The sequence below is a fragment of the Chanos chanos genome, chromosome 2 (genome assembly GCF_902362185.1).
Source record: "Chanos chanos chromosome 2, fChaCha1.1, whole genome shotgun sequence".
NCBI lineage: Eukaryota > Metazoa > Chordata > Actinopteri > Gonorynchiformes > Chanidae > Chanos > Chanos chanos.
The window spans coordinates 54,494,136-54,519,733 of NC_044496.1; the positions used below are offsets into that span (position 1 = coordinate 54,494,136).

The 25,598-nt window shown below is 42.0% G+C and overlaps 4 protein-coding genes across 4 annotated transcripts in view; 2 read left to right on the plus strand and 2 right to left on the minus strand.

The window, feature by feature from the left end:
- Positions 1-15,742, minus strand: part of mrpl11 (mitochondrial ribosomal protein L11) — a 25,255-nt gene extending 9,513 nt beyond the window's left edge. Inside the window, exons 1-2 of the mRNA XM_030765934.1 lie at positions 15,661-15,742; positions 10,165-10,358 (exon numbers count right to left, since the gene is read on the minus strand). Coding sequence (XP_030621794.1) covers positions 10,165-10,287 — 123 coding nt within the window. The 5' untranslated portion in view covers positions 10,288-10,358; positions 15,661-15,742. The remainder of the gene's footprint in view (positions 1-10,164; positions 10,359-15,660) is intronic.
- Positions 6,094-7,176, plus strand: tmem265 (transmembrane protein 265). Its single transcript, XM_030765936.1, has one exon. The coding sequence runs from the start codon at positions 6,115-6,117 to the stop codon at positions 7,174-7,176; it is 1,062 nt and encodes a 353-aa protein (XP_030621796.1). The 5' UTR covers positions 6,094-6,114.
- A 674-nt stretch (positions 15,743-16,416) lies between the features above and the next one.
- On the plus strand, positions 16,417-18,157 carry pfdn6 (prefoldin subunit 6). Its single transcript, XM_030766381.1, has 4 exons — positions 16,417-16,580; positions 17,089-17,159; positions 17,474-17,598; positions 17,844-18,157. Exons 1-4 carry the CDS (start codon positions 16,517-16,519, stop codon positions 17,962-17,964), a joined length of 381 nt encoding a protein of 126 aa, XP_030622241.1. The 5' UTR covers positions 16,417-16,516; the 3' UTR covers positions 17,965-18,157.
- Positions 18,158-23,803: 5,646 nt separating this feature from the next.
- her5 (hairy-related 5) lies at positions 23,804-24,869 on the minus strand. The gene is made up of 3 exons (XM_030765569.1): positions 24,822-24,869; positions 24,458-24,553; positions 23,804-24,334 (listed from the first exon to the last, which is right to left on the minus strand). The coding sequence occupies exons 1-3, from the start codon at positions 24,867-24,869 to the stop codon at positions 23,804-23,806; spliced, it is 675 nt and encodes a 224-aa protein (XP_030621429.1).
- Between the last annotated feature and the right edge of the window lie 729 nt (positions 24,870-25,598).

Here is a 25,598-nt window from a genome sequence, read left to right on the forward strand (position 1 = left end):
AGGCGCTGAATAATAGTTTAATCAATGCAGGTCCCAAGGCCCATTGTGACCCTTCCTTCTCCCTCATTAACACAAATAAGACTCTTGTTTTTTTTTCTGGGAAGCAATTTGGTCTTTTTTTGCAGTTGGAGCAAGCCAACAAACAAACAAACAAACAAACAAACAAACAAACAAAACACAGTGCTTGGCAGTGATGTTTGAAATGAAACGCAGACCCGTTTGGCCATATCTCAAATGGGACTTTTCCATTCATTAACTCCTAAAAAACGTAAGCAAATAGACTGTGTAAGGCCCAAGAAACCATTAAAGAATGTGCACTTATTTGACCGAGGCAACGTCCCTTTAATCATATAGAACCCTATATGCAGCGGCGTAAGTACAAACCGCTCGGGAGAAAATTGCATAAATGAAATCCAGTGTCTCACGGCGGTACTGTTTGTGTGAAATGGGTTTTCATTAAGCACCGTTAAGGTGCAAAAAGCGCCTGTCTCCAAGATTAAAGCCGGTCCTCCTCTAAATCGGCTCAGGATAACAGTCACATGGTAAACATGTTCCCTGTGAGATTGATCATACACAACACGTCCGTATTACGTACATATATCAGTGAGTTATTCATCGTTTCATCCATACTAACACTACGGGCCCGGAAGAGTTCTCTTACATCATTTTGATACTACAGATTCGATTGGCCCAGCCTTTGTGGCGTCTCATCTCGATCAGCAGAACGTGGAATAGACTGTCCGACGTGACATTGCCCCAGAGAGTTCCACGCTTTGAAGGAAACTGAAAATGAAGTTAACTCCCCGTCACAAAGACGTAAATTCATCTCTCTGGCCCAGGCACGAACGCTGGCGCCCAAGGACACGGTCCTCCAAGCAAGGCATAAAAGGGATCAGAGTCACATGGTGTGCAAACTTGTTGTAACAACCTAAAATCATAAGAAACGTTTAGGAAAGTGTGATGTTAGATGAAAAGAGAGAGCAGATGCGTAACAGACGTTTCAGTGTCTCTGAGGACGGGGCCTGCGCGGATGCTTGGAGTTGTTGCAAGCGTCAGATATCCGCAGGGGGGGAAAGACACTCTGGAGGAACGGGGGGTGACTCCTGCTGGTGGACATTTGGGCACCAATTAGGGCCCGGACGCTCTAGAGGCGTTTCCAAAAACCCAGCTGCCCTTCCCAACTTCTCCCTCATCATGGCGAGATAAAAGTGATGACTGCGCACTCTCACGCGTTCACCCCTCCTCCTCCTCCTCCTCCTCCTCCTCCCTCGTCATCATTCCTCTTATTTTCTTTTTGTCTTCCCCCCTCTCTCTCTCTCTCTCTCTCTCTCTCTCTGTGTTTTCTATCATGCTGTAAGTAAGCTGGTGCATAGTGACCTTCAACCACGCCCAGTGGGACTGAAGGAGAGAGAGGGCGAGGGAAAGAGAGTGAGAGAGAAAGCCGGAAGGAGGGGGCAGACGAAGGAGAAGAAGAAGAAGAAGGAAAAAAAACAAAACAACAAATTGAAGTCACAGAATGGAAAATCTCTCTCTCTCTAAGCCAGTAGAGCGCATAGCTGATTGCGACAAGAAAGATCACTCTGCCTCTTTTCTCTTTCAGTCTTTTCATCTTGATTAAAACCCTTACTAAAAGATGACCCCTCTGTAAAATGAGGAAAAAAAACCAGAGTGGACATAAAAAGGGAGAAAGAGACCTTTTGAATTCAGATATGATCTTGAGACGATAAAGAGTGACATGGCTGAGTACTTAATGGAACAAGAGGAGGGATAACTGGATAAAGCAACAGAATCTACTACACTCCAGTACACATCAAATCACTTCCCTGAGTGCTCAGAGCCTTCATGCAAACAACTCTGCCTCGTTCCAAGGTCGCAAATTGCTCTTTGTATTCTCTGACATAGAAGCAGGTCTTTGTTTAAATACCAATGCACCTACCTCTAAAAGTTAGTTCTCACACTCATCCAAACTCCAGAAAATATAGCCTGTCTGTTAGTTTTTCTTTATGATTCAAAGAGTGACTTGAAGTGTAATATGCAATGCACCCAAGAAAACCTGGGGGACAGAGCACAAGAGTGTTAGACAAGCAGAGAGCCTGAGAGGCAGTGAGAGAGTGAGAGTGAGAGAGAGAAATGGTAGTGTAACATCTGGCCCTTAAAATAAACATGACAGTGCTTTTGGCCTCCTGGGCTTGCAGTCGTTCGCAGCTCCTGGCAGAGCAATCAGCGGTGCACCTCCTTTTCACACAACGAAATTAGCGAAATCATAGTTACGAAGTAAGCATTATAATTATCGAGAGAAACTAATTCCAACATGATGCCCTCAAATTATAAGTAGTTAAACAACCCCGCCTGCAACTTGAAGTGCGATGCCCAATAGTAAAACGAGAGCGAGTGTCGGGAGGGAACTAAACGGGTGAGTGTGAGGGAAAGAAAGGGGAGGGGTCCGACTCCGAGAGCACGTAACCTGCCTACAAATTACACACTGCAATCATAAACTCTGACCAGCGACATATTTATATCGTTTCTCGCATCATTGCTTCGCGTAAACTAAGGGTTAATGTAGCTCTGACTTTGTGGCCATTCTCTTGTAAATGGACGCCGGATAACGATTCGGCGCATAAGACTATTGTACTTCTGATCGACTTCGACACTCCGCAAAGCTCTTCACAGCCGCCAGAGCCAGCCTTCGCCAACCGAGAGCATAAGATTTCTGGACGGACTGCAAGGAACGGATACCTGAGCGCTCGTGATAACGGAATAAAACGCAAGCCTATTTCTTTTCGGCTTACGAATCACATCTCTATACAAGTCTGTACAAAAAAAAAAGGAAACATCGACTCCGTCTCAGCAGTTTTCTCTTATCCGAAAACAACAATTTCCTCAAAGATATTTTGGACAATGTAGCTATTGAGGTTTTGTACACGACTTTCCCCCAAAATTCATCGGCATCACTCTGTGATGTTTAAAGCACACCAGCCGCTGGTTTGGAGCATATGCGACGGAGAATCGGGGATGTTTATTGTGTAAATTTCTGAGGTGGAAATCTGTTAAGACGCAGGCACTGAATGGTATTTTGCGTAGCGCTGGATTTAGAATACTCAATCAAGTCTGGAGGAGTGACAAGCTTGTAACGGCAGGCTGTGGGTAAGTACACTTTTACTTCACCCCCCCCTTCCATTTTCCCTAAAATAAAGTTTAGTGTGTGGACTGAATTCGTACAGTCTGGAAAGTCTGCAGAATATTGGAAAAACGGTTAATGATAGAGGATCACTGTTTTATCATTTTCTTATTTTTTTTTAAGGCAAAAGGGATAAAACCGTAGCTACTAGTGCTCACTCATCGGTCAGCTTCAGATTAGTGATGAGCCCCGAGTAAGAGAAATTTATCATATCTGATAAAGCCTTAAAATCAATATCTAAGACTGCATTCTAGATTGTTAAATGCAACGCAGTCCAACGCGCCTTGACTCTGTCTAATATGCAATACGTTGTCACACATTCAGTTCCAGTGAGGACCGAGAGTGTCTCGTGCCAGGAGCTTGTTTGCTCGCTTAATGCTAAATATGCCCTGCAGATTAATTTTATTGGGCCATTCCTATAGAGAGTAATTAACCAGCCCTTTACCTGCAAGTAGAGACACCTGGATTACTTCCAGGTCATGGCGTTTCAGGTGACGACGGAGGGAGGCATATATTCATTAGTAAACTACCAGAACAGTTTGCGTCGAAGTGTTCAGAATTAATCCGAAAAGCATTTCAAACAGTCATCTTTATAAAAGAGCATAATATTCACAAACACGTCTTCCGACCCACTTACAAAAATATTAGGCAAAGCATCATTGGCAATAGCAAACCTTACCCAGACTGACACCAACCTTGGTAGGCGAATGATAAAACAATTGCTCCACAAACTGACAGTCACCTATGCACCTTCACAAACGATCATGCATCCTTACTCTACAATAGGCTGCACTGGCTGTCAGCACGACTTTTTTTCTGCCAGTGAATGAATGATGAATCTTGTCATTACTGATGAAAAGAGGACGAAGTGCCCTCATACAGGCATCTTTACTCAAACGAATACATAAACTGTGTTGACAACGGACTTAACAGATAAGCGCGCCCGAGACACGAAAGCACTCAAGTTTGGAATTTGACAACACAACGACTATCAGGTTTGGAGTGAATAAGTATCTTGCCGCGGTTAACGGCATGTTTAGAGTTCCTTCGGTTGATGTGCCCTTTAAGACTCAAATGGTCACAGGCCGTAGCTTTACAATCTATTCAATTTCAACTGCGATAGGCCTAATCAGTTTCTGGCGCGAGGAAAAGTCTCTGTTGCTAATCAGATATTTGTGACGCAGACACTCCATTTATTCCACCAAGCATTGAGAAGATTAATAATTCTAGGTCATTTACCAACACATTTCCTTCACCAGCTCCTTGCAAAGTATTAATGCGTGTAATTTCTACAGATCCCAGGCAATGAATACATTTGAATCTATTCCTATCCTAAAGACCCATATCTCTCTTCCTCTTTAATAAAGCAGGTCTCCTCAGATTTCTGCATCTTCTCTTCCTATCTACATCACTCTCTCCCTCCCTCATTTCCCTAGGCATATTTACGAACTATTACCTTCATGCAGTAACACTTTATTAGGTCTGTAAAAAAAAAAAAGAAAGAAAGAAAGAAAAAAAGAAGGAATGTGAATCACTCACAAGGAACAAAAGCTGAGCTTTGGTCCTGCTTTTCACAGAAGCCTCTCTCACAAACTTATGAACCAAAACCAAGTCTCATCCAAAACTCATCTGATTTCACAGCAGCAAAGCTGACACCCCTCCCTCCTTCTCCCTTCTTGATTACACACACACACACAAAAAAAAAGTCCCCGTTACCACATTTCCTAAACGTTAGTGATTTTTATATCAAAATGCCATCGATTCCAGAATGCTGTTGACACTCGTGTCAGTAAGGGGCAAATACCTGACCCAAGTGCTCCTGTGAAAAGCTGTAATACTGAAGCCCTTGAGTTCAATGGGCTGAAGAGGAGCAGATTCGATTTCACTGTTAAAACCTGTGATCATTCCTCAGCAGCGATCAATAGCATGGGGTTTTATGCTGTTGAGAGCTGTGACACATCTTGCAGAAAAAAAAAAAAAAAATTAATAAATTCATATTTGATTGAAGAGGCAATGAGAGCATCGTCCTGACAGAATTGCAGCCATGCATCATAGACTCACAGGTGCCCGTGGGAGAAAGAGGGGAGGAAAAAAAGCCATCACAACTAATTTTAGGAATGATATTTCAAGATTAATCTGAAGGGCAATGCATTACACCTAAAATATTATAGAAACGGCAGAGGGAATTAACATGGCGTTCAAGTCACAGAGAAAAAAACAAACAAGATTTGACAGTGGGCATAGACTCTCTTCAATACAATTAAATAATAATGATTAGGGAGGGGACACAAAAGATTTGTAACTCTGCCACCCCCCCCCCCCCCCCCCCCCCCCCCCCCCCCAAAAGAAAAAACACAAGCATGCAGGTGGGAGGGAGGAGGATGTTCACAGAGATATGGAGGAAAAAACCTAAAACTTTCATGACCTGAGATTTCAGGTTTAGTAACACAGGCCAGCAGAAAGAGAAGTGTTTGAGTGTTGACATATCTCTCAGGCATCTCTTAGGCAGTGCAGTATTAGACTGGAGCTTCATAAAAAGAAACAAAAAAAAAAAAACCCAACAACAACAATAGAAGACAGATGCGTAGCTGTGTATCAAAAAATGATATTAACCAGTTTAACAAATTGTCTAAACAACGTATTCAGAGATTCATGTGACTAAATGATCCCTACCTCATCAATTTGACAGCATAAACAAATGGACATTTGAAAGACTTTAGGTTTTGGCTCAGGGAGGGCATCCGTATCCATATCCATATCCAATCCCGAAAGACCAGCTAAAAAATAATGTAAATCGACCTCCTGTCAATATCTCAGCTGTGCGATTAAGATCTGTGGTTTTTACATTCGACGCCATAAGTAAGTAACGGCTGTGAAGCACACAACCTCTAGAATCATTTCCTGACAGTCTCCTTGTTTCTCCTTTTAACTCAGGCATGTTGCCCTCGCCCCAGGTGTGTGTGTCTACTCTGGTGACAGTCAGCACGATGGCAGTGGTTGACCTTTACCTGCTGGAGCAGAGCATGCTGGGGCCTCGAGGCAGAGCTCGACCGGCGGTGTGGCCGTGCGTTGCCGTGGCGCTGGGTGACCTGTGCTTCCTGCTGGCTCTTCGCTTCATCTCGGCCGGCGTGGTCTCCGAGGCGCGCTCCCCGCGTCGCGGCTTCGCCAACGCCCTCTGGTTTCTCTTCCTGTCGCTGCTTCAGCTCAAACTCTTCTTCGTGTGCCAGAACTACAGGCACGAGCCGCAGCCTTCCGATCCTTTGGCAGGCAAGACGCTCACCCTCCTGCTCTCGGTTTGCCTACCCTCGCTTTTCCTCATCCTGACCGGCGCCGATCACATGACGCCGCTACGCAGGAAGCAGGAAGTGCGTAGCCGGCTCTTGTGGGTGGTCGTGGACGTTCTGGACGTGTTGGACCTACAAGCGGGCCTGTGGGAAGCCCAGGGCAGCACCGGAGTTCCCCTTTGGGTGGAGGGTCTAGTGTTTTTCTACTGCTACGTGCTTCTGCTCCTGTTGCCCTGCGTCTCGCTCACCGAGCTGGGTGCGGCGGCTCTGCCAGGCCTGAGGGGAGCGAGGCGGGAAGCCATCTATCCGTGGCTTAGCCTGGTCACCATTAATGTCTTCACACTGGTGCTCAGAGGAGTTGGCATGTTGTGGTACAGAGATCCCCGGGTGTCAACAGTATTCCTGGGTAAAAACCTCCTGGCCCTGGCTGTAAAGCTGAGCTCGGCTTGGGAGAGGTACAAGCAAGGTGGTGGGGGCGGCAGCGGCGGGTCGCGGGGAACGGGGACGGCGTCCGGGTCGGGGAACCTGAATTTAGAGGCTGCTCCGGAACAAACGGAGGAACAAGGTCAAGGGTGTACGACACCGGTGACGCCCGGGTCACGCTACCACACGCTCTCACGCACTCACGGCCACAGCCACTCAACGCTGTCCCACGTCGGCCTGGATCCGACAGAGACCTCCCTTGGGCCCGCCTACATATCCCATGAGCTTTAGCTGGTCGTGCGCTCTCTCTCTCCAGTGTCCGAGAAGCTTTGGAGGTCAGTCCAAGAAGGCTGACCATCTGCGGCCTGGCAGCAAAGATCTGCCAGCGTCTTCCGTGATCTAATGAGTTGGTCACTTAAGAGGGCTGTAGGCTTGCGGCCACTAACATCCCTATGGGCCGTGTTCCTGCCAAGACAATAAGCACTTACGCATCCTATTAGCACACTTGGGTACAATGGATCATTTGTGAAAACCCTAGGCAGCCCGTGGTGCAGCGCAGCTCCCAATAGGAAATCAGATATTGGGTTGAGCTTGGGTTGTACACACATTCTAAAAGTGCCTTTTTTTCTCAGAAGAGCAACAATTAGTACAGAAATGGTTTCTCTCGCTTCCCTTTTTTTCCCCCCCAGATTTAAAACTACGAACGTGGTACTCGATTCAATCCTAGAGCGCAACGTGTCCTGAAGGTTGGATTCCCACGCTAGCACTGTGCCGTCCCAGTTCGACTTATTATTTATCTTCTGGGTTTTTTTTTTTTTGTTTTGTTTTGTTTCAAACAGACTCTTTATCTTTTGAAATGCTGCGTGGTCGAGCGCAAAGCGAACAAACACCTGACTGAAATGATTCCCTGCAGGCCTGGGGGTTTCTCTGACCCGTCCCTTGTTATTGTGCAGCATGACTACCGCTAATACTCCACAAAGTAATAAAAACGTTTGATAAATACCAGCCTCTGACACTTACCTTACCTACTGCCGGATATATCCTGTCATATCCAGACAGTCTGACATTTTAAAGACAGGAGATTGCTCAACGGTAATCTTCAGAACACAAGACTACACATGAAGAATACAGAGAAGGCCGGGACATTTTTTCTTTCTTTCTTTCTTTTTTTCCTTTTCTCTCTTTTCTTTTGCTTTTCTTTTCTTTTTCTTTTTTTTTTAAAGATGTTGTATTCAGAGAATGTCATTCAAACGATAATTACTGTTGTTCACCGCTCCTTTTTTTGAAACAATTCATGAATCTCTCTGTGGTTGAATGAAAGTTTGAGTGCTGAGTAAATGGTGTCTTTTTAGTGTCTAAATCGTGTGGATGGCGTTACACAATTGCTCCCAGCTAAAAGTGACACGACAAGAAAGCAGCTCATCTCAAATTTTACCATTAATCATAATTACAATGCTATGCCAATGCTAGTCCTCCTGCAATTATCTCAGCGATGGCCTGGCTTTTGCCCGGCTCCCATGCTAGGGAAGCAGAGGCAGCTGCAATGTGTGATTAAGTGTGTGTCCTGGTTTGGAGGACAGAATGGGGGGGTCTATTCAATTTCCATCAGTTGCCACTAATGCACTCTGCACCCTCACGGCCCCCTCCCAAGCATTAATATTCCTATTAATTGAAATGGGACTCATTTGTCAAAGTGCTAAGAGCTCATATTCAACTTCACATGTGATTTACAGAGAATATTTACAGGATACATTAAAATAAGACGACCCTACTCTCTCAGATATGCTTAAAAAAAAAAGAAAAAAAAGAAAAGCTATTTATTAATTAAACTATGGAGAATGTTCAGCCTGCAGGGTCTTTGGCTTCCAGAAGGATTTCAGAGTGATGAGCTGGGCAGATGAGCCTGTTGTGGACTCTACTCTTTTTTTCCCCACCCCCCCATTTTCCTTTCATCTCTCTCTCTCTCTCTGACTCATTCTCCATTTCAAACACATATTCTAGATGCGCTCCCTGACGGGCAACTTTTCAGATTACTCAGTATATTAAAAAAAAAAAAAAGCATTTAGACCGCTAGCAGCAAAGTTCTTCTTGTTTGAATTTGTAACACCAGTTAAGTGGGATTTTCAGTGTTCTGCGGTTGTCCTCGTCTTCCACTGAGTGTCTGGGCGGGGCGGGGGGGTGCGACACGTTCAGAGAAAATGCACTTCTTTATTTCTCTCTTGTTCGTCTTTTATTCCTCTCCTCCAGTGCTAATTTCACTCTGGCCCGTAATTATTCTCTCCCACCGAAGCTGTCAGTTCCTCCCTCTTTCCTCGCGGTCCCTCTTTTATTTCTCTCGTTTGTTTAAATTTGCCCCCCGGCCGACAGGCAGCCTACCTCTATCCGCTTCCCCTGTCAGGGCTGGTTAGGCAGAGGAGAGGAAAAATGAGGGGAGAGGCGAAAAGGGGGAAAGATTAAAGGGCCAGTGCCTAGAGCTGAGGGGCTGCCGAGTGCGATTTATTTACAGCTTACCACACACACACACACACAGACACACGCACAGATAAAAACAAAAAAACATACACAGTTATCGTGAGGAGTACCGGGATGAAGGATGGAACAGACCTTAAACGCAGCCGACAAAGAAATCCTCCGCCTCGCCCTCTCTCACGGAAACGCAGGACCGTCTCAACTTCCTGGAGGAGACTTCCCACTGACTTCCATTTTACTACAACTATTTGACTTTCATTTAACCGTAGCTAGAGATTTATAGCCTTGATGCCAACCGTAACCAGGGACACATTTGTGCCACTTTTGTTTGTTTTAACATCAGCAGTTATAGTTAGAAAAAAAAAAAAAAAGTTTTCGGAAGCGGTGAACTGTGTCCCCATAAGGTCAGTTGTTGTCAGAAATTTAGATCCTCGTGGGGACATTTGATCTGCACAGTGACACAAGATCTTAACCCACACACACACACACACACAGACAGACACACACAGACACACACGCACACATAGAATGCACCATTTCGCAAACATATGGCACTGTTTTGCTTGGCTGCTGTTCACTTTCATCCCAGAACAACCTCACTGAAGTGGAAAGCACACTGTGGAGGACACACAGATGTGTCTTTTGCACAGGAGCGTCTGCCTTATTCACCATCGTTACAACTCAGAGGGGAGACAATAATGATGTCATTACAGCTTAAAATTAGCTTGTTATTTATAGTCATCTGTTGGGGGAACAGAAGGCGTTACCAGGTTTTGAGATGCAATTTTCGCAAATCAGAGACACGCTTACCTGACCAAGGATGGGACCCAAGGGCGGTCCGGGAGCCGCCTGTCCAGATCTCACGATGGCCCGGATCAGGCTCCCTGCCTCCACTTTCTTCACCGCCTTGGCCGCCTTGGAGATCTTAGACATCCTCTCTTTTCCCCTCCGCGCCCAGAGCCCGTGTCGGTCAGACTGTCGTCTGTCTATCTGTCCGCGTCCGCCTGTTTGTGAGCAGAGGCAGCTAATTATTGAGTACTCTTTAATTCATTAAAATTTCATCACCGTGAGATCGATATACAACCGCGGGGCAAAGGAAGCAGAGTTCACCATCTTGAGTAAATGTCATCTCACGCTGAGCCCACTCCAGCTTGTGATCATTGGCATTTTAATGTGTTATAAGACACATGGAGCTGTTACGACTTTTGACAGAATGGATTAAAAACACACACGCACGCACGCACACGCACATATATACACACGGGAGCACTCTATGTAGGTTTCACTGCTGTAGATTGGCTGGTCTCCCTGATCTTTGCACTCAACTTATTCTCTTAAGAGTGCTCCCAAATCAGCGAGGGGCCATGGAAAAAGCTTGGATGGCAGCCATGTGAATCATGGGAGGGAATTGGAAATGCTCATTTAGCAGACAAATCTGCACTTTACACCAGGACAGAAGGGTAACGTCTATCCTTTCATTCGATGATGAATTCAATTACCAGATTCGGTCAATTAGTTGATTGGTGGGACTGGCTCTCAGCTTTCGTCCTTGCTTTGGTATAGGTGCAGTCATAAAAAAACAAAAAAAAAAAAACACACAACCTCTGTATGTAATCCGTTTCTATAAAGACCCAATGTTCAACATGTTTGTGTTTATGTTAATCAATAAGCACTGATAAAACTGTAGGAAAAGGAGGAAAACGACCCTTTAGACTAAGAATGTGCCGGAACTGGCAACGAATTCTGCCTGGGTCTTAAAGGTTTAGTTCACTGAACTAGTTCACTCAGCTTTCAAGTTAATCTGAATGGGGTCTTACTTTCGAATAGGATCCGCAAGTACTTTACGTCTTAGAATATTAGCTATTCTTTCGTTTGTTCTTATCTGCGCAAGGTTCTTTTTTTTTGAGTCACTCACATCTTTAATTTTCAGTACCATAAAACGCTTCATTGAAGTAACTTCAAAATGACCTTCTCTAAATGCTCCGTAAGACAAAACTTTCTATCACCAAGCAGCGCATGATAAATTAGATATATGCCAATTACGACTCTTGTCTGGGGCGTCTGTAGGCCCGACGTGCAGATGTAGGCTAATCTAATCAATTTGCTTTTCAGACAAATTTGGTGTTTGAGTGTCTGTCTGCATGTTCACAACTAAAGGCACTGCATCTTGCAGCGTCGAGGTCTGGAGCGGCTCTGCACCAATTCGAAAAGTAGATTTATAGGGACAAAGGCCTAATGATTTTATTGACAGACACACGGAATGTATCAAAAAAGAGAGAGCGAGCTGAACACGGGGACAGAAAGAATGCGTTCTCAAACCCACCTACGCACCTACGAACCACACACAACATAAAACCGCAATTTGAGTTCACTGGAATAACGGCTGAAATATCGTTTTAAGTGGAATTTAATAAGCCGAAACATGACCGCTGGTGCTCACAAAGAAGTTCGGTTTTTATCTAACAGGGGGGTCGGAAAGCATTTAAAAGTGAAACACAGAAGACGGCTATTAAACGGAAAATCAAATATTTCCTTCCCCTTTTGTCTTTTAAATAATTACCGAGGAAGGGTAATGAAGGGGTATTAAAATTGACGGCGTGCAGCTACAAACACAATCCTCCCCCGACAACCATTACGGGAAGCATGAAGTCTGACTAACTTGCAGCCGTTTCTTTCACATCAATGGACACAAAAAGATCAGAGCCAAGCAAATGAAGAATTTAAGAGCACCGAGACTTTGCAAGTACAGTAATACCCATTACTCTACACTGTCAGGCAAAGCCTCGGAGAAAGAAGGGAAAAGCGATCCAGCGAGGCCTCCGCAGCCTTATCACTGGACACTGTTGCCCGTCAACGAATGCCTCCGGTTCCTCTCAGGCCTCTCTTTGAAATGTCACTCACGTACGGGCCTTCATTTCAGCACTTAATTTCATGCTGCTCACCAAACATTTTTTTTTCCCGCTCTTTAAAAAGGCATGTTGCGGTTCAAATCAATTTTCGAGCCGGGCAAGAAAGTGAGCGGCTTCCAGCTAACCCTCACGTCTCAGCTGGGGGTCTGTCCAATTGTTACATATTCAGAATCGAGAGAGAGGGCAGTCAACCGGTCCAGCGGCTGACAAAAAAAACGTAATTATTTATTGCGGTAGGGCTACGAATAATTTGGTTTCATCTAGTTTTATCGTTCCCGGTAACCACAATATTGTAAGTTTTTTTTTTTTACAGGTAAGAATTTCGGCTTGACTATACAAAATCCGGTCGAGAGAAGGAATATGAAAATGAATGATAAAAGACTGGAGTGTCTCAGGAAAAGAGAATCATGACTCGAGGCATATACAGTTCCCAGTGTCTGCCTCTCGCTGCTTTGATACACTCCTCCACTAGTTTCAGAATTCATTCTTGCAGAATGAATAATAAATTAATGAAATAATTCTTCCCCTTTCCAACCCCCTTAACAGAGGCAAATTCTAGCAAAGAAAATACTCGAGATGCATTTAAATGGATCGCCACCACTGCTTAAAAAATGCAGAGCATCACATTAATGAACAAAACAAACAAACAAAAAAAAAAGAGTTCAAATGAAATGGTACAAATTGAATGGAAATGTAGGGCTAATTAGAATTAGAAATCATATTCTGTCAAACGCCAGGGTTGTTTTCACCTTTCATCAAGTATTAATATGACATTTCCCCACAAAACAACGGTTTTATTGCTGACTACATTGGAAATAATGTTCAGCTTCAAAGAGCAGATTCAAAGTCACTGTCAGTAGACATAAAGGACACGGGACCTGTATGTTCGTCTGTAACGCCAACCTATGATGTCAGGAAACGCGACGGCCAAAAACACTGGGCATTGCTTTCATTAAAGCTACTACATTTAGTCACACTGAAAGCAATGTGGCCTCTGAGAAAAAATGCCTTCTCTACTGATCATGACTGTTTTTCCTATCTCAGGACCGCTTCAACTGTAAAGACAGACTGTATGGATCAGTTAATGGCAAAAGTGCATTAAGGTTATCTGGTGCTCTTCTGAAAAAGACGTAATACCACGAATGACTTACATAGCTGTTAACACACACAGTTTTCACTTAGGCAAACACCCACAGATGCCTTAAAATCAGATTTCCCAACAGAAAAATCCAAATGAGCTAATCAGATTCCATCTTGTTTAATGGTTCCCTGAAGTGCTCTCAAGACAAAACCTAAGAGAAACCATGGTATAATCTTCTGTTATAATTTTTCAAAACAATTATGCCAAGGTTGGGGAGGAAAGGGGTTTGACACGAAATCTGCAGCTAAAACAACACCTTTAGGTCTGATTTACATCCACGGCAAGACAAGACGGTAAAGTGGAGACACACAATGTGATTTAAAGACCTACACATCAGCTCAACTGCAACCCTTCTGATTTGCATAAATAGATTTACAACTTGGCAGGCTGAATGTAAGGCAGTTCATTTGTTCTCTTACATTATTGATACATTTATTTTAGTTCAGAAACAAACTGGAGGGGGTAAAAAAAAAAAAAAAAAAGCAGACACGGAAGTATAGCTTTGTTCATGCGGGGAAAAAAAGGGCTGTTTGTTTTCTTCTTCTTCTATTTTTTTTTTCTTAAACAAAGCAAACTGACAGAGTCAAAGCAATAAGTAATAAAGGGAATTGATGTCAGTGTATTACAGTAACAAATAGCTGGTGTTATTAAATCAAAGACAAAACAAGAAGCTCGAATTCTTTTAAGGGCTGGCACCTTATCAAAGTGCTGGAAATACGGTTTCCGATTAAAAGCCCAAAACTCCTGCAGTAAGAGGGTTCTTGATTTGATTCTGAGTCAAAGCATGATAACTAATAGCTACTCACTAGAATTCTGACAATTCCAGTGATTACTACTCTTAGATGTTCTATCTTTGGTTTTCAAACAGAATTACATTGAACTGTTAGACTCCAAAGTGACATCAGCACTGGCATTCCTTTCAAGTCTCCAATGCAACGTGACTCTATTATATTGTAGCTGTGGTGATCCCTGTAGCTTTACTCCAAATTAAATACTAAAGATTAAATTACAGGATCTACTGCATAAATGACACGGCTTACTGAAAAACGCACATGCTGCGATGAAGGAAAATCGAAATGATTTAATTTAGCTCAAACAACAACTTAATTAGCAACAGAGATGCCATCCATTTATGCTAATGATCCCTCGCACACTCTAATGTGTGTATACGGTGGAAGGAACGGAGTGAGCGTAACTATACACTAATTATCAGTGAAGTGTGTTCCCTTCTATCTTTATTGATTTTAAAATGGTTATAGTGAAGTTGTCTTAACTAGCACAGATATGGCTACGGAATGACTCACTAGCAAGAAAAAAACATTAAAAAGCCTTTAATGGCGCAGACAAAAATGCTGAATTCCACGCGCTAATGCACATTCTGTTACAAAGGGGACGTTCCACGATGAATCCTGGGGCCCAACATATGTTACATTAGGTTATAACTGTTCAGTTACAAATTGTGCAGGAGTTAAACGATAAAGCGGTCGATCATTTGAGTTGACATCACGCGCATGGATAAAAAGGGTGAAAAGCAGAAAAGTGTCATAAAGTGTCACTGAAACTATGAATCAGTCCCAGCCTCTTTTGCTAAACCATAACAAATACTGTTTCACTTACAGCGCGACTACAAAGCTCAGAAATGACATATTACTGTAAAATGTTGACTCAGTCGTAGGACAAAGCTCCACTTTACTTTGTTCAAACATATGACAAGTATGACAAATAGGAAATGTAGTTGAACTGGTACGTTCTCGACATAATGCATAATAACTATGTGTTCTTATGAACATTTCCTATTTGACTGGGTTGTCATGTTCAGCGACACATTCTCTTAAATGACAGGGCAGAATGACACAATAATTAGCGTTGAATGATGTTTTTAAAACACAAATGTTTTAACTTAAGAATGGATTTCGTTGCTAGGTGCAACGATAGTCATTGATCAGTTATGAGGTCAACTGTGCAACTATTTCTTTCATATTTACATTTTTAAAAATATACTATGGAACACACGTCTGAATGATATGATGCACTGTCATGTACTTTATAGGAAACGCAGTTTGTAATTTTATCTGTAGTTTCATGCTCTACACATACATTGTACATAGCGACCAACAGCATGTCATCTTATTGCTGCTAAGAGAAAGAGAGCTGGACACAAAACAGATAATTAACTATTTGGAGGAAGCGTGAAAATCGGCTTATTCCATGCGACCCGAAGGCCTGTATCGTCGATACATAAACTTTTGACATTACCTGGGGGTGGAAAACTCAGTGTTCAACACAGCAAAAGCACCTTCACGCCGTTACTCAAGCTATGCATGCTGCCATATTGACACTGCTCGCCTACCTCGTTGAAATTTACACAAGCTGTACTGCCTCCCACTGGCCAGGAGGATAGAGAGAGCGTGACTCGGTCATACCAGCCAGGAGCAATCTTCTTCTACCAGAGGTATAAGATGCGTGAAGCCACATACCGAAGGTGTTCATGAGAAATATTCATCCACTGCCCGTGATGGATACGGGAAACATACTGACGCACTGTGGATCCATTTTAGTTGCAATAAGCTTGTTAAATGCATCCATTTGGTGCATTAAAGCTAAGTCTTATATTTATTAAATGTAGTTGAGATTTGAATGAATGAACCTCCAAGAGCGAACACTAGAGCTGTGGTTCATATAAACTTCATAAACCACACGCTGAAGATCACAGTACTTGACATTTCGCACAAATTGTGAAATAAAGTATAATTTTGATATTTCCAGGTTTGATTCCCTGGTCATTGGTTTGCATTCCGTACATCATTTTCTCATAGAGATATTTCTGATCTCGATTAAAATCAACAGACTTAATGTCACTATTAAGAGAAACTAGGACTGAAAAGCTACCATCGTAGATTGCAACACCTCTTAAACGTGTTTCAAAAGTAGCACAGTGGGTGGCAGTATACGCATTATACCGTAGACCGGTTCCTGTAGACTGACGTAATTTCCGCACGTTCTCTCTCTCAGTGTGCGAGCAGAAACGCGTTTCTCGTGAACAGTGCTGAAGGAATTACTTTTGTTATTTATCGCACAGAGGATCTAACACAGAACGTAAACAATCTAGGAGATGGCTGAAGCAATTCAAAAGAAACTGCAGTCAGAGCTGGAAAAATACCAACAGATGCAAAAAGGTACCTGAAATAATTGATTAGGGAGTTGTACTATGTATTGCTAGGCTAACTTTAGCTGCGTACAAACGATTGTAGGTAATTAGCTAAATTTTGGTTAAGGCAAGTAGAAAGGGAAAAGGTCCATGATAACGTTATACTGGCAGGTCGTTGGGAATGAACGAGCGAGGATATATAAATAACCTTCGGCTAAACGAGCCGCCTAGACGGGCACTCTAGCCGTACGTTCAGCTGTCACCAGTCGTGTGGCAAAGTGGCTGTTTCAGAATTCCGTTCTGCCTTTTTTTTCGGTTGAAGCATGAAATCATACGCACAAAACATTTCCTGTCATCACACAATGCTGTGGAATTAATGTATGTCTGACATATTCATAAATGCCTCACATTATATCTAGTTTATGTAGTTCATGGTATATGGTCTAAATCCCAAGAAAATGAATGGAATATTCTTCCAGTGCAGAAGCAATCATTCTGTCTCCTCTCTGTCTTTTTCTTCCTGTTGTTTGTTACAGATGTCAGTAAGAGTATGTCTGCCAGGCAAAAACTTGAAGCACAGTTGACAGAAAATAATATTGTTAAGGAGGTAAGTCTAACGGTTCATGGGAGTAAACGACAGTATCACTAACCAAACTTAATACGTTTGAACGGTTAGGTACACAAGTGCCTAAGCCCTGAGATTTGTCAGTGTCTCCTAAGCTTTGACTGCGGTCCTTTCTCATTGCTGTTAGTTGAGCCGAGCGTTGAACTTCTCGATGGAAATGATATCAGACAATTAAGCATGTAGCAGTGACCACGCTGTACTTAATTTGGTCACCTTAGATAGTGTCATTGGAAAAATGCATCAGTAATGGGGTACATCTGATAAGCAATGTGGCTTTGTGTCCCATGTTACGTTAGGAGCTGGACATGTTGAATTCTCAGAACACAGTCTACAAACTGATCGGTCCAGTCCTGGTGAAACAGGATCTAGATGAAGCCAAGGCAACTGTGGCTAAGAGGCTAGAATATATCAATGGTGAAATGTAAGTTTTGGTTTTTTTCCCAACATTTTGTCATTGTGTACTTTTTATGGATCATATTAGTATATTTTACAATACACAATCAGTTTTGCTTCGAATATTCTTTTTGTTACCACACCTAACGTTTACTATAAATGTCTCATCTACATTTATCTGCGCACACTTCCCAGCTGTTTCTTGTTTTGTGACATTTGTATCCATTTAGAATAATGTTCAGCATTTTTCCCCTCAAACCCCATTACTTTCAGACAACGCTATGAAACATTGTTAAAGGACATGGAGAGGAAGTCAGAGCAGCATCGTGAGGTCCTTGCTAGTCTGCAGCAGGAGTACCAGCGAGCTCAAGGTCGCGCTGTCGGGAAAGTGTGATGGATTACTGTACCATGGATCAACACATAACTTGGGACTTAAAAGAGTGCTGGCCTTACTCCTTACGCCTACCAACCCACAGAGACTGAGTTACCGATGCTTAATTATTATCCTTCAAAAAACACATTGGAGATTTGTTTGGTTTTTTTTGTTAGTGCCATTATTATCAATAAAATGCTTTCTTTGTTTGTGATGGTGTTGCACTTTGTTTTTTGACTGCGTTAACACATTGTGAATGGAGAAGATTGACCTCAGGAATCTCAGAGATTCTGGTTGCATTGCATATGGGGTAATACAAGGTAATACAAAATCAAATAAATATGTATATATATATAGAGAGAGAGAGAAATAGCGATACCAACAGAGTAAGAGAGCACCGAAGTTGAGCCTGGTTTAATAATTCAAGTCAAATAGTTATTTCCTTAAAATAATTGTTCTTTTCTTAGTTATTTTCTTATTCAAAGAAAATAATTCAGAAATTGTTTGGTCGCAAGTACTCTGTCCCTGGGTTGCTTATTTAAATACGTATGTTTCTTTTTAAAACTGGGGCTATTATGCTCCAACCCTCTTTGTTGCAGAATAAGTTTAGCACTCAAAAGCAGCGTCTTCATCTTGACTGACTTCTGCATTCCAATTCATAAACAGCTGTTTTATTATCATGCACGTTGCAACATTCTCTTCTGGCGAAATGGTCACAATCCTTGCTGTCAGACAGGGGGCGCTGCCACTAAAGAACCAGGGCTGTAAGGTTACCACAATTTAGGACCATAAGAATTGCTCAGGTTAAGAGGTTCCCAATAAATCATTTCTTGATGCTCACATTTTGTAAATACTCCAACAGAAATCATGGGAACTGTTTAGACTTCTCAGTTCCTCTCAGAATTTCTAAGAACAATTTATTAGATAGGAGGCATATGTGGTAAAGGACTATATTATATTCTGAATGGAGGTTGTTCATTTAAAATGCAAGTTAAGGCATTTAAATGGAGGAATCTCAGGCATTTCATCCAAAGATGTTCCATGTATTTATAATTTTCAGAAGATTTGTATTTATAATGTCCAAGTACTATCTGAATGCTAACATATGTTGGTCAAAACATATGTCAGGGTAATAATTTTATTGAAGCAGATTTCCTTATTTGGTCAGCGACAGGAGGGGGTGTTTAGCTTCAATGGCTGTTATGTAAGTTTGTGTTCATCCCAGAACATAAAGAGAACTGATATTTGTGCTAACCCAGAACTGGAACTCCTTCTCCTGTGACAAAAATAAATAAATTCTTAAAATAGTAATAATAATTTGCTAACCTTAATGGTTTCCATTTTAAATACACTTCAACCCTGCATTCTTCTTAAAATGAAGAAGCATACCTATGGATAGAAATGACAGAAATGATAATGGTACTAAAATCTGATTTTAAATGCTGCTTAGTTTGACGTTTCTAACTAATTTAAGTTAAATAATCTAAAAGTGAGTCACTGCTCAGTAATCTAGTCCTGCTGAGGTCAGAGGAGGTTTTTGGAAAGCCTGTTACAAGGAGGAACACTAAACAGATACTGCTGTGGCTTAAGCAGCCCATCATCAGTGGAAACACAAAAACGATGACGTGAAAGCTTAAGTGTAAATTAAACGACTCAAGAAATCAGCCGTGAACGCCTTCAGAAGTACCAAAGACAGGTTTGGGGAATATGCGAGTACTTTCTCAAGTGCTTTGTTAAAACACTGAAGAAGGTTATACTTCTATGAAGGCTCTTGCATTTTGTTTGAAAATATGTGACCTAAAGGTTTTCTTTCTCATCAACTAGAAGAATGTTTCAGGATTATATTCATGAATAGGGTGGACCTCTTTTGATGCTTTTGACTTATAGATTAAAAAAAAAGTCTCTCAGACCGTTAGTCGGGGGTGGCGAAACATTTGCTCTAATTACAGGGGCAGGCAAGCGGCCTATCGGGCCAGCTGTTGACCAGGGGAATGTCATTCAGTCCGCGCAGGTAGGTATTACCCTCAGTCAGTGGGGTGTGTCCCCGCCCCTTTTCAGCCTATACCCCCCGCGTGCCAGGCCATTAGTTTTGGAATGAGAAACCGATGGAGCACAACGCTGCGCGCATTGTGTACTGTCTCCGCAATAAATATCCAGCGCATAGAGACCATTCCCCATCAATTTCCCTCCCGCCGAGGATTAAATCAGCATGAATATTGAGCGTCTGAAAAGACGACGCGTCGTTAAGAGCAGAAGGCATATGTAGACAGCTTCCTCCTCACGCCCACCAAAGCTCAAAATCCAGGAGTTCAGAGCAAAGCCAGTAAAAGGATAAGCTATTCATGTCATCAAATTAAGTGTTAAGCGCATTAAATGAAATTTCAACTCAGGGCTTCATGGGAAGTCTTGAGATAATGCACAATGGTTGCATCAGACATGACACATGATCTTTATCGTTGCTTCATACTTTGGATGAGTTTAAAAGCTCTTCCGAACAAAATCCTCAGGTTCTTGTATATATGAAAAGCCCCATCAAATTTATCGGATAGAATTCGGTACAGCTCATTGTCAATGAAAGTAGGTCTCTTAAGGGCAGCTGTTTCAGCTGGGGAAGACACGTGTCTATGGTACTTGTGCATTTTTTCGATGATTACATGCGTCTTAGGATATTTCGGTTCACAGTAAAGGTAGAATATTTGCCTACTAAAGAACATACGCTAAAGAATAATAAACATAGGCCTAGGTCTACGATTTTAGCGAGTAAACTCAGCACCTGACATTTGATTTGCAGTATAAAAAGACACATATTTTCTACACCACAGACACGACTCAAAGTCCCAGAGTCCAGGTACACTCTGCTCACTGGTCAAGTTGGTCAAAATCAAGTGCCCTTATTGCTTTTCCTGCAACACTGGGTTCAGTATTTACGATGGAAACAGCTAATTAACATATATCATATTGGTTTTGCCAGTTCAGATCACAGAAGCGTGCTAAACGAATGCAAAACAAGCTTTTGGCAAACATACCCAGAGCAAACACAGCAATGAGGCAACATTTGGTCCCAGCGCGAGACAAATATCACCTTGCTCGTTCAGTTATTTATTTATGGCCTATTTTGACAAAGAAATTTGCAATAGGGTATTACATGAGAAGAGCCTTTTCTTCATATCCCACGCTCACACTCCATAATTGCCTTTTGTATTTTTCAACCTGTAAGAAATGTTAGATTCCGATCAACTGAGGTGAAGCTACCCCTTGTTCAATAGTCTTTGGTCAGTCGCATTCACAACTGATGCCTACATTTACTGAATTTGAGACATATCTAGCCTATAAAACGACCGTTTCAGTTGATGCCTGATACAAGTCAGTAATGTATCTTATATCTGTGTTTATTTGTCGAAGCTGACATAATTTGTGTCCATGAAGCTGCTCAAAATTGAGGGAATAAACTGTTATGGGGGACAGCCGATATCAATCCCGAGCCAGGCGTGTGACTGTTGACCGCTACACAAACATCTCTTCAATAATCGGCTCATTTGAATTGCAAAAGTAGCGGGAAGGGTGGGGGCGCTTACACAGCAATTATACTGGCGCACGGGCCCACTTTTGATGTTTTTCGCGGTACATTAAGGCAGCATGCAAGCGCATTAACACCTTCATTCCACGTGGCTCTCAAGGTGGGGATAGATGGACCGACAAAGGAGTTGAGATTGCTATCATTTCGAAGAAGCGACAAACTAAGATCTGTCACAGTACTGTCCATGACATAGAGTTCTGGTAAAATAATTTGTGTCAGAGATGGAATGTTTAAAGCAGAGTTGGTCATTTGGAATGGTTCGAGTTTGTGGCAGTAAACGTCCTGAGTAACTGTTTTTTCCCCTCGATGTTCATTAATAAGGTGATAACCAGACACATCCGCTGAAGATACGTTAAATCCTTTCGTAAAAGCTCTTGATATTGTACCTGAACGGATTAGTCCCGGGTAATAGCCGGCTAAAACTTTACTTTTGGTGTTTGGAGAGTGGTTTCTATCTATTGAATCTCTAATCTGATTTCGATTGAACTCGTTTATTTATGAGCTCATCCAGGGGCAACAAAGTAACGCAAAGCTGCACATAAAAGCGAGTTTTGTTCTCTGTTTGCCACAGCGAGACTAAGCCCTTTCTTTTGATGGGGGATGCAGCAAAGATAGTGAATCTAAAGGCAATTTAGGCTAACTTTTGCGCTTTTGCAGACAAGCATTGCTGGACGACAGTTTCATCAAAACTCTTGCTATGAAGCTGCTATACTTGGTAGATGCTTTATCTCCCCTTTTCTTATATATTTTTAAATACGTCATTTGTAAATAGTTGTGCAGTTGTAGTTAAAACACTGAGTCGTGTCTTTCAGGACTTGATTCTCCATTTTGAATTATTGACGTCAGTATAACATCTGACAGCAGTACAAATGGAAAATATCCATGTTTATCTAGCTTTTGGCAAATGTTTCCACAAAAGGTGTATATGCGTTGAGATGTAGTGGAGACTGATTTCAACAAGGCATTGAGCTTAAGTTAAACGTAACCACTGGCCTAGATAGCAGAAAACCTTTGCATTTTTTTCAGTACGCTTATGTAACGTTTATGATAATTTAACGACATCGTAACTATATAGCTTAGTCAATCGCCTGTTGCACGAATTATCTCAAAGCAAAATCCAGCAGAACATTTCAGACTTGAGAATGTTTGTATCTTTAGGAAAGCTTAGCTGTTGCTGGCCATCTCCTCCACTTGTCTGATATTGTCACATTTTAATTCAGAGGTATTGCACTGTTTTAAACGCTTTGAGTGAATTCGATCGTTGGCCATACGCACAATTTTACTTGATTGTGAACACTTTGTAAAGAGCCTGCAAAGAGTTATATTTGAGATCAGAGCAGAGAAGTCACTCAACAATCTACATCTCAATGTTTTTTGTCTGTCAGGTCACCAGAATTAAGTACATTCAATCGTGTTTCAGAATGGGCCATTGGTTGATCAAAAATCTGCGAATGTTAGCCCTGTTTACAGCTCAGAGCACTGAGCAATCGAGTGAGCACCGTCTAGTTTTGTCCCAGTCCAGGAATATTTTACGACACAAACTTATTGCTATGTCAGTGAGAAATCATTGAGAAAAACACACATATGAGCAAACATTTGTGGGAGCATTCCCAGAGAGGTTTATTTTCATGTTCCCAATGAAAATAAATCAGCATTATTGACATTGTTCATATTTAATATAAACAGAACAACACTTGCGGTTACTGTAACTCAGTAATTCCAAAAAGAAATTAAGCTTGATTGAATGCATGAAAATTACTGAAAAAATCTAAAGAGAAAAAAAATTCTTAAGGAACATGTTCATCAGAGATGAGTGCAGAGATGTTGGATGACAAAAGAAAAAAAAAAGTATTTTTGTCTTTCCTTATATATCTCTAAATTCTTGAAAAAAAAATCAGGGAATGACAGAGATGCAGAATGCTAGCACAATACATATCACATAAAGGCATACGTTGCATAGGATGCACATGTCATATTCATCCTGTTTTACTCATCGTCCAGATTCATGAAAAAATAAACATTTTGGTCTGTACAAAATCCACATATATACACAAGCGCATTGACATGTATCACAGTCATTTTTAGGACCCATTTCAGCTTCAGACTTTTTCCACTCTTGCGCCTTAAACAGGGCTCTAAAAACAACTCAAGGCTGACTCTTGTTGTGCAGTCAAGGTTGAGCTACTGAGCAGTTTGTGAGAACAGATTGTTTTACAGAAACAATTGTAGAAATATTTAGAAGCCACTCTGGGGATCCTGCCAAGGAGAAACAAATGATTCCATCTACTGTGGCCAAGGCCTCCACACAGAGTCCTTGAGTACCAAAGAGGGGTTAGGGATGATACCCATCTTTGTGCTGATAGGTGGATAACAGAGAGGTGTTCCTGGAGAAAGCATTGGCTGTCTTTGGGCAGCAGAAGGGTTGGCTGGCTGTATATGAGTTACTAACTGCTGAACTGGATGTAAATCTCCTTCATATGGAGAACTTACACATGAAGTATCTCCATTAGTACATGCAGAGTGTTCCAATGTGCTTTGCTGGAAACCTCCAGAGCTGTTTTTAACCCCTTCCTCCAGCTCTTGGCCTTTACTTGCAATAAAATGGCTGACTCTCAGCAGACAGGTCCTCATGCCATCCTGATAACTCTGACGACGCTTGCATGGTGACCTCAGCTCCTGTTCGTGGTCTTCTGTGCGATTTCTTTTTCGTCCTTTGAGTGACAGGTGTTGAGGTCCTGACTCTTGTTCAGCTCTTAGAAAATGAACCACACTTTCTAAGATTTCCGCCTTTTCGACTTTAGGATTCTTCAGTTTCTGACAGGAAAAGAAGAACAAGGAATGAACTAGTGAATAGGTGATTTTTTGTAAATAAATTGCCCGTTGTACAATGCCAATACCACGTTTAAACTTATGCAAATTTCAAAGTACAAAACTTACTTCATTATGTGTGTTCTCTAGCAACAAGACCCTTAATGTTTCCAAGCTGTGGTTGATACGATCCCGTCTCCGTTTTTCCATGAGGGGTTTAGGAACCTGAAAAATTACATTGACGTCAGTCCAGTGTAAAACATTGTCGTGAAAAGTTAGCAATCAAAAATACCAAGAACTAACATTAGAAAGATATAAAGTATTGAAAGAGCTGACAAAAGTAAGAGTAAGAAAGTAATATTATTGTGGTCGCAAGTGCTGTCGAGGTGTCAAAAGCAATACCCGCAGCGTGAAGTTTACGCTGGAAGGCAAACGCTGTAAGAAATACTGATTTTAGACTTTAAGTGGCTAATCGTTTAGTTCTGACCCTTACCCTTCTAATATCTTTTGGATCTGGAACATCAGCCGCAAGTTTATTCATGTCTGCTGCCAAACGGTACAACGCTGACTCTGAAGTGGGACTTGATCCAAAAGGCTAAATTATGACCTTTTGACGTGCTGTGAAGAATGATACCACGCCCATTCCCCGCCCATTATCTAATAAGAAAGTTGCTAGACCAATGACAGTCGTGTAGCCTCCTCTTGACCAGTATGACTATTAACACCAGTCTACGAGCCATTACGGCTATTTCATTGTCGTACAAATATAACCATCCGGTGATCATTTTCTCATCATTTTGAATTCGGTTTGAGTTTAAGATGGGAAGATGGGGGAATAATGGGTTAAACTATGCAATTAGAGCAAAGGTTCAAACCCAAAATTGTCTGTAAGCATAAAATGATCCGAAAAAAAATGCATTTGATGTGTACTCTAAATGTTTATTTCACACGTACAGATAAAGGTTCTCTTCTGCAAATACATCGGCAGCGCTCATCTTAGCGCCGTTCCGTTTAGTTCTCTCCTAGCTTTTGGCCTCTTTTTGACTCACGGTAAACGTATATGGTGTAGGCGAAACTGGGAGTTTGAAAAAGAAGCACTTTGTAGATTTTTCCAAAATAACGTTTGTCCCAGTGTCCCCATTTGTGCCCCCCCACACACAGAGGCTGTCGAATGGAAGGTGCGGATCAGAATACCACCAATTAATAGCGGATCAGGGCTATAAGAGTAGGGTACTTAGGAGATACGGTGAAATTTAGTGATGTTCTTCGA

Excerpts from the sequence above, each read along its gene's own strand:
- pfdn6 (XM_030766381.1), top strand. The coding sequence starts at position 16,517 with ATGGCTGAAGCAATTCAAAAGAAACTGCAGTCAGAGCTGGAAAAATAC. Across the intron at positions 16,581-17,088 it reads ATACCAACAGATGCAAAAAG|ATGTCAGTAAGAGTATGTCT; the intron begins GTACCTGAAATA and ends TGTTTGTTACAG. Across the intron at positions 17,160-17,473 it reads AAAATAATATTGTTAAGGAG|GAGCTGGACATGTTGAATTC; the intron begins GTAAGTCTAACG and ends ATGTTACGTTAG.
- her5 (XM_030765569.1), bottom strand. The coding sequence starts at position 24,869 with ATGAATAAACTTGCGGCTGATGTTCCAGATCCAAAAGATATTAGAAGG. Across the intron at positions 24,554-24,821 it reads ATCCAAAAGATATTAGAAGG|GTTCCTAAACCCCTCATGGA; the intron begins GTAAGGGTCAGA and ends GTAATTTTTCAG. Across the intron at positions 24,335-24,457 it reads TAGAGAACACACATAATGAA|AAACTGAAGAATCCTAAAGT; the intron begins GTAAGTTTTGTA and ends TTTTCCTGTCAG.
- tmem265 (XM_030765936.1), top strand. The coding sequence starts at position 6,115 with ATGTTGCCCTCGCCCCAGGTGTGTGTGTCTACTCTGGTGACAGTCAGC.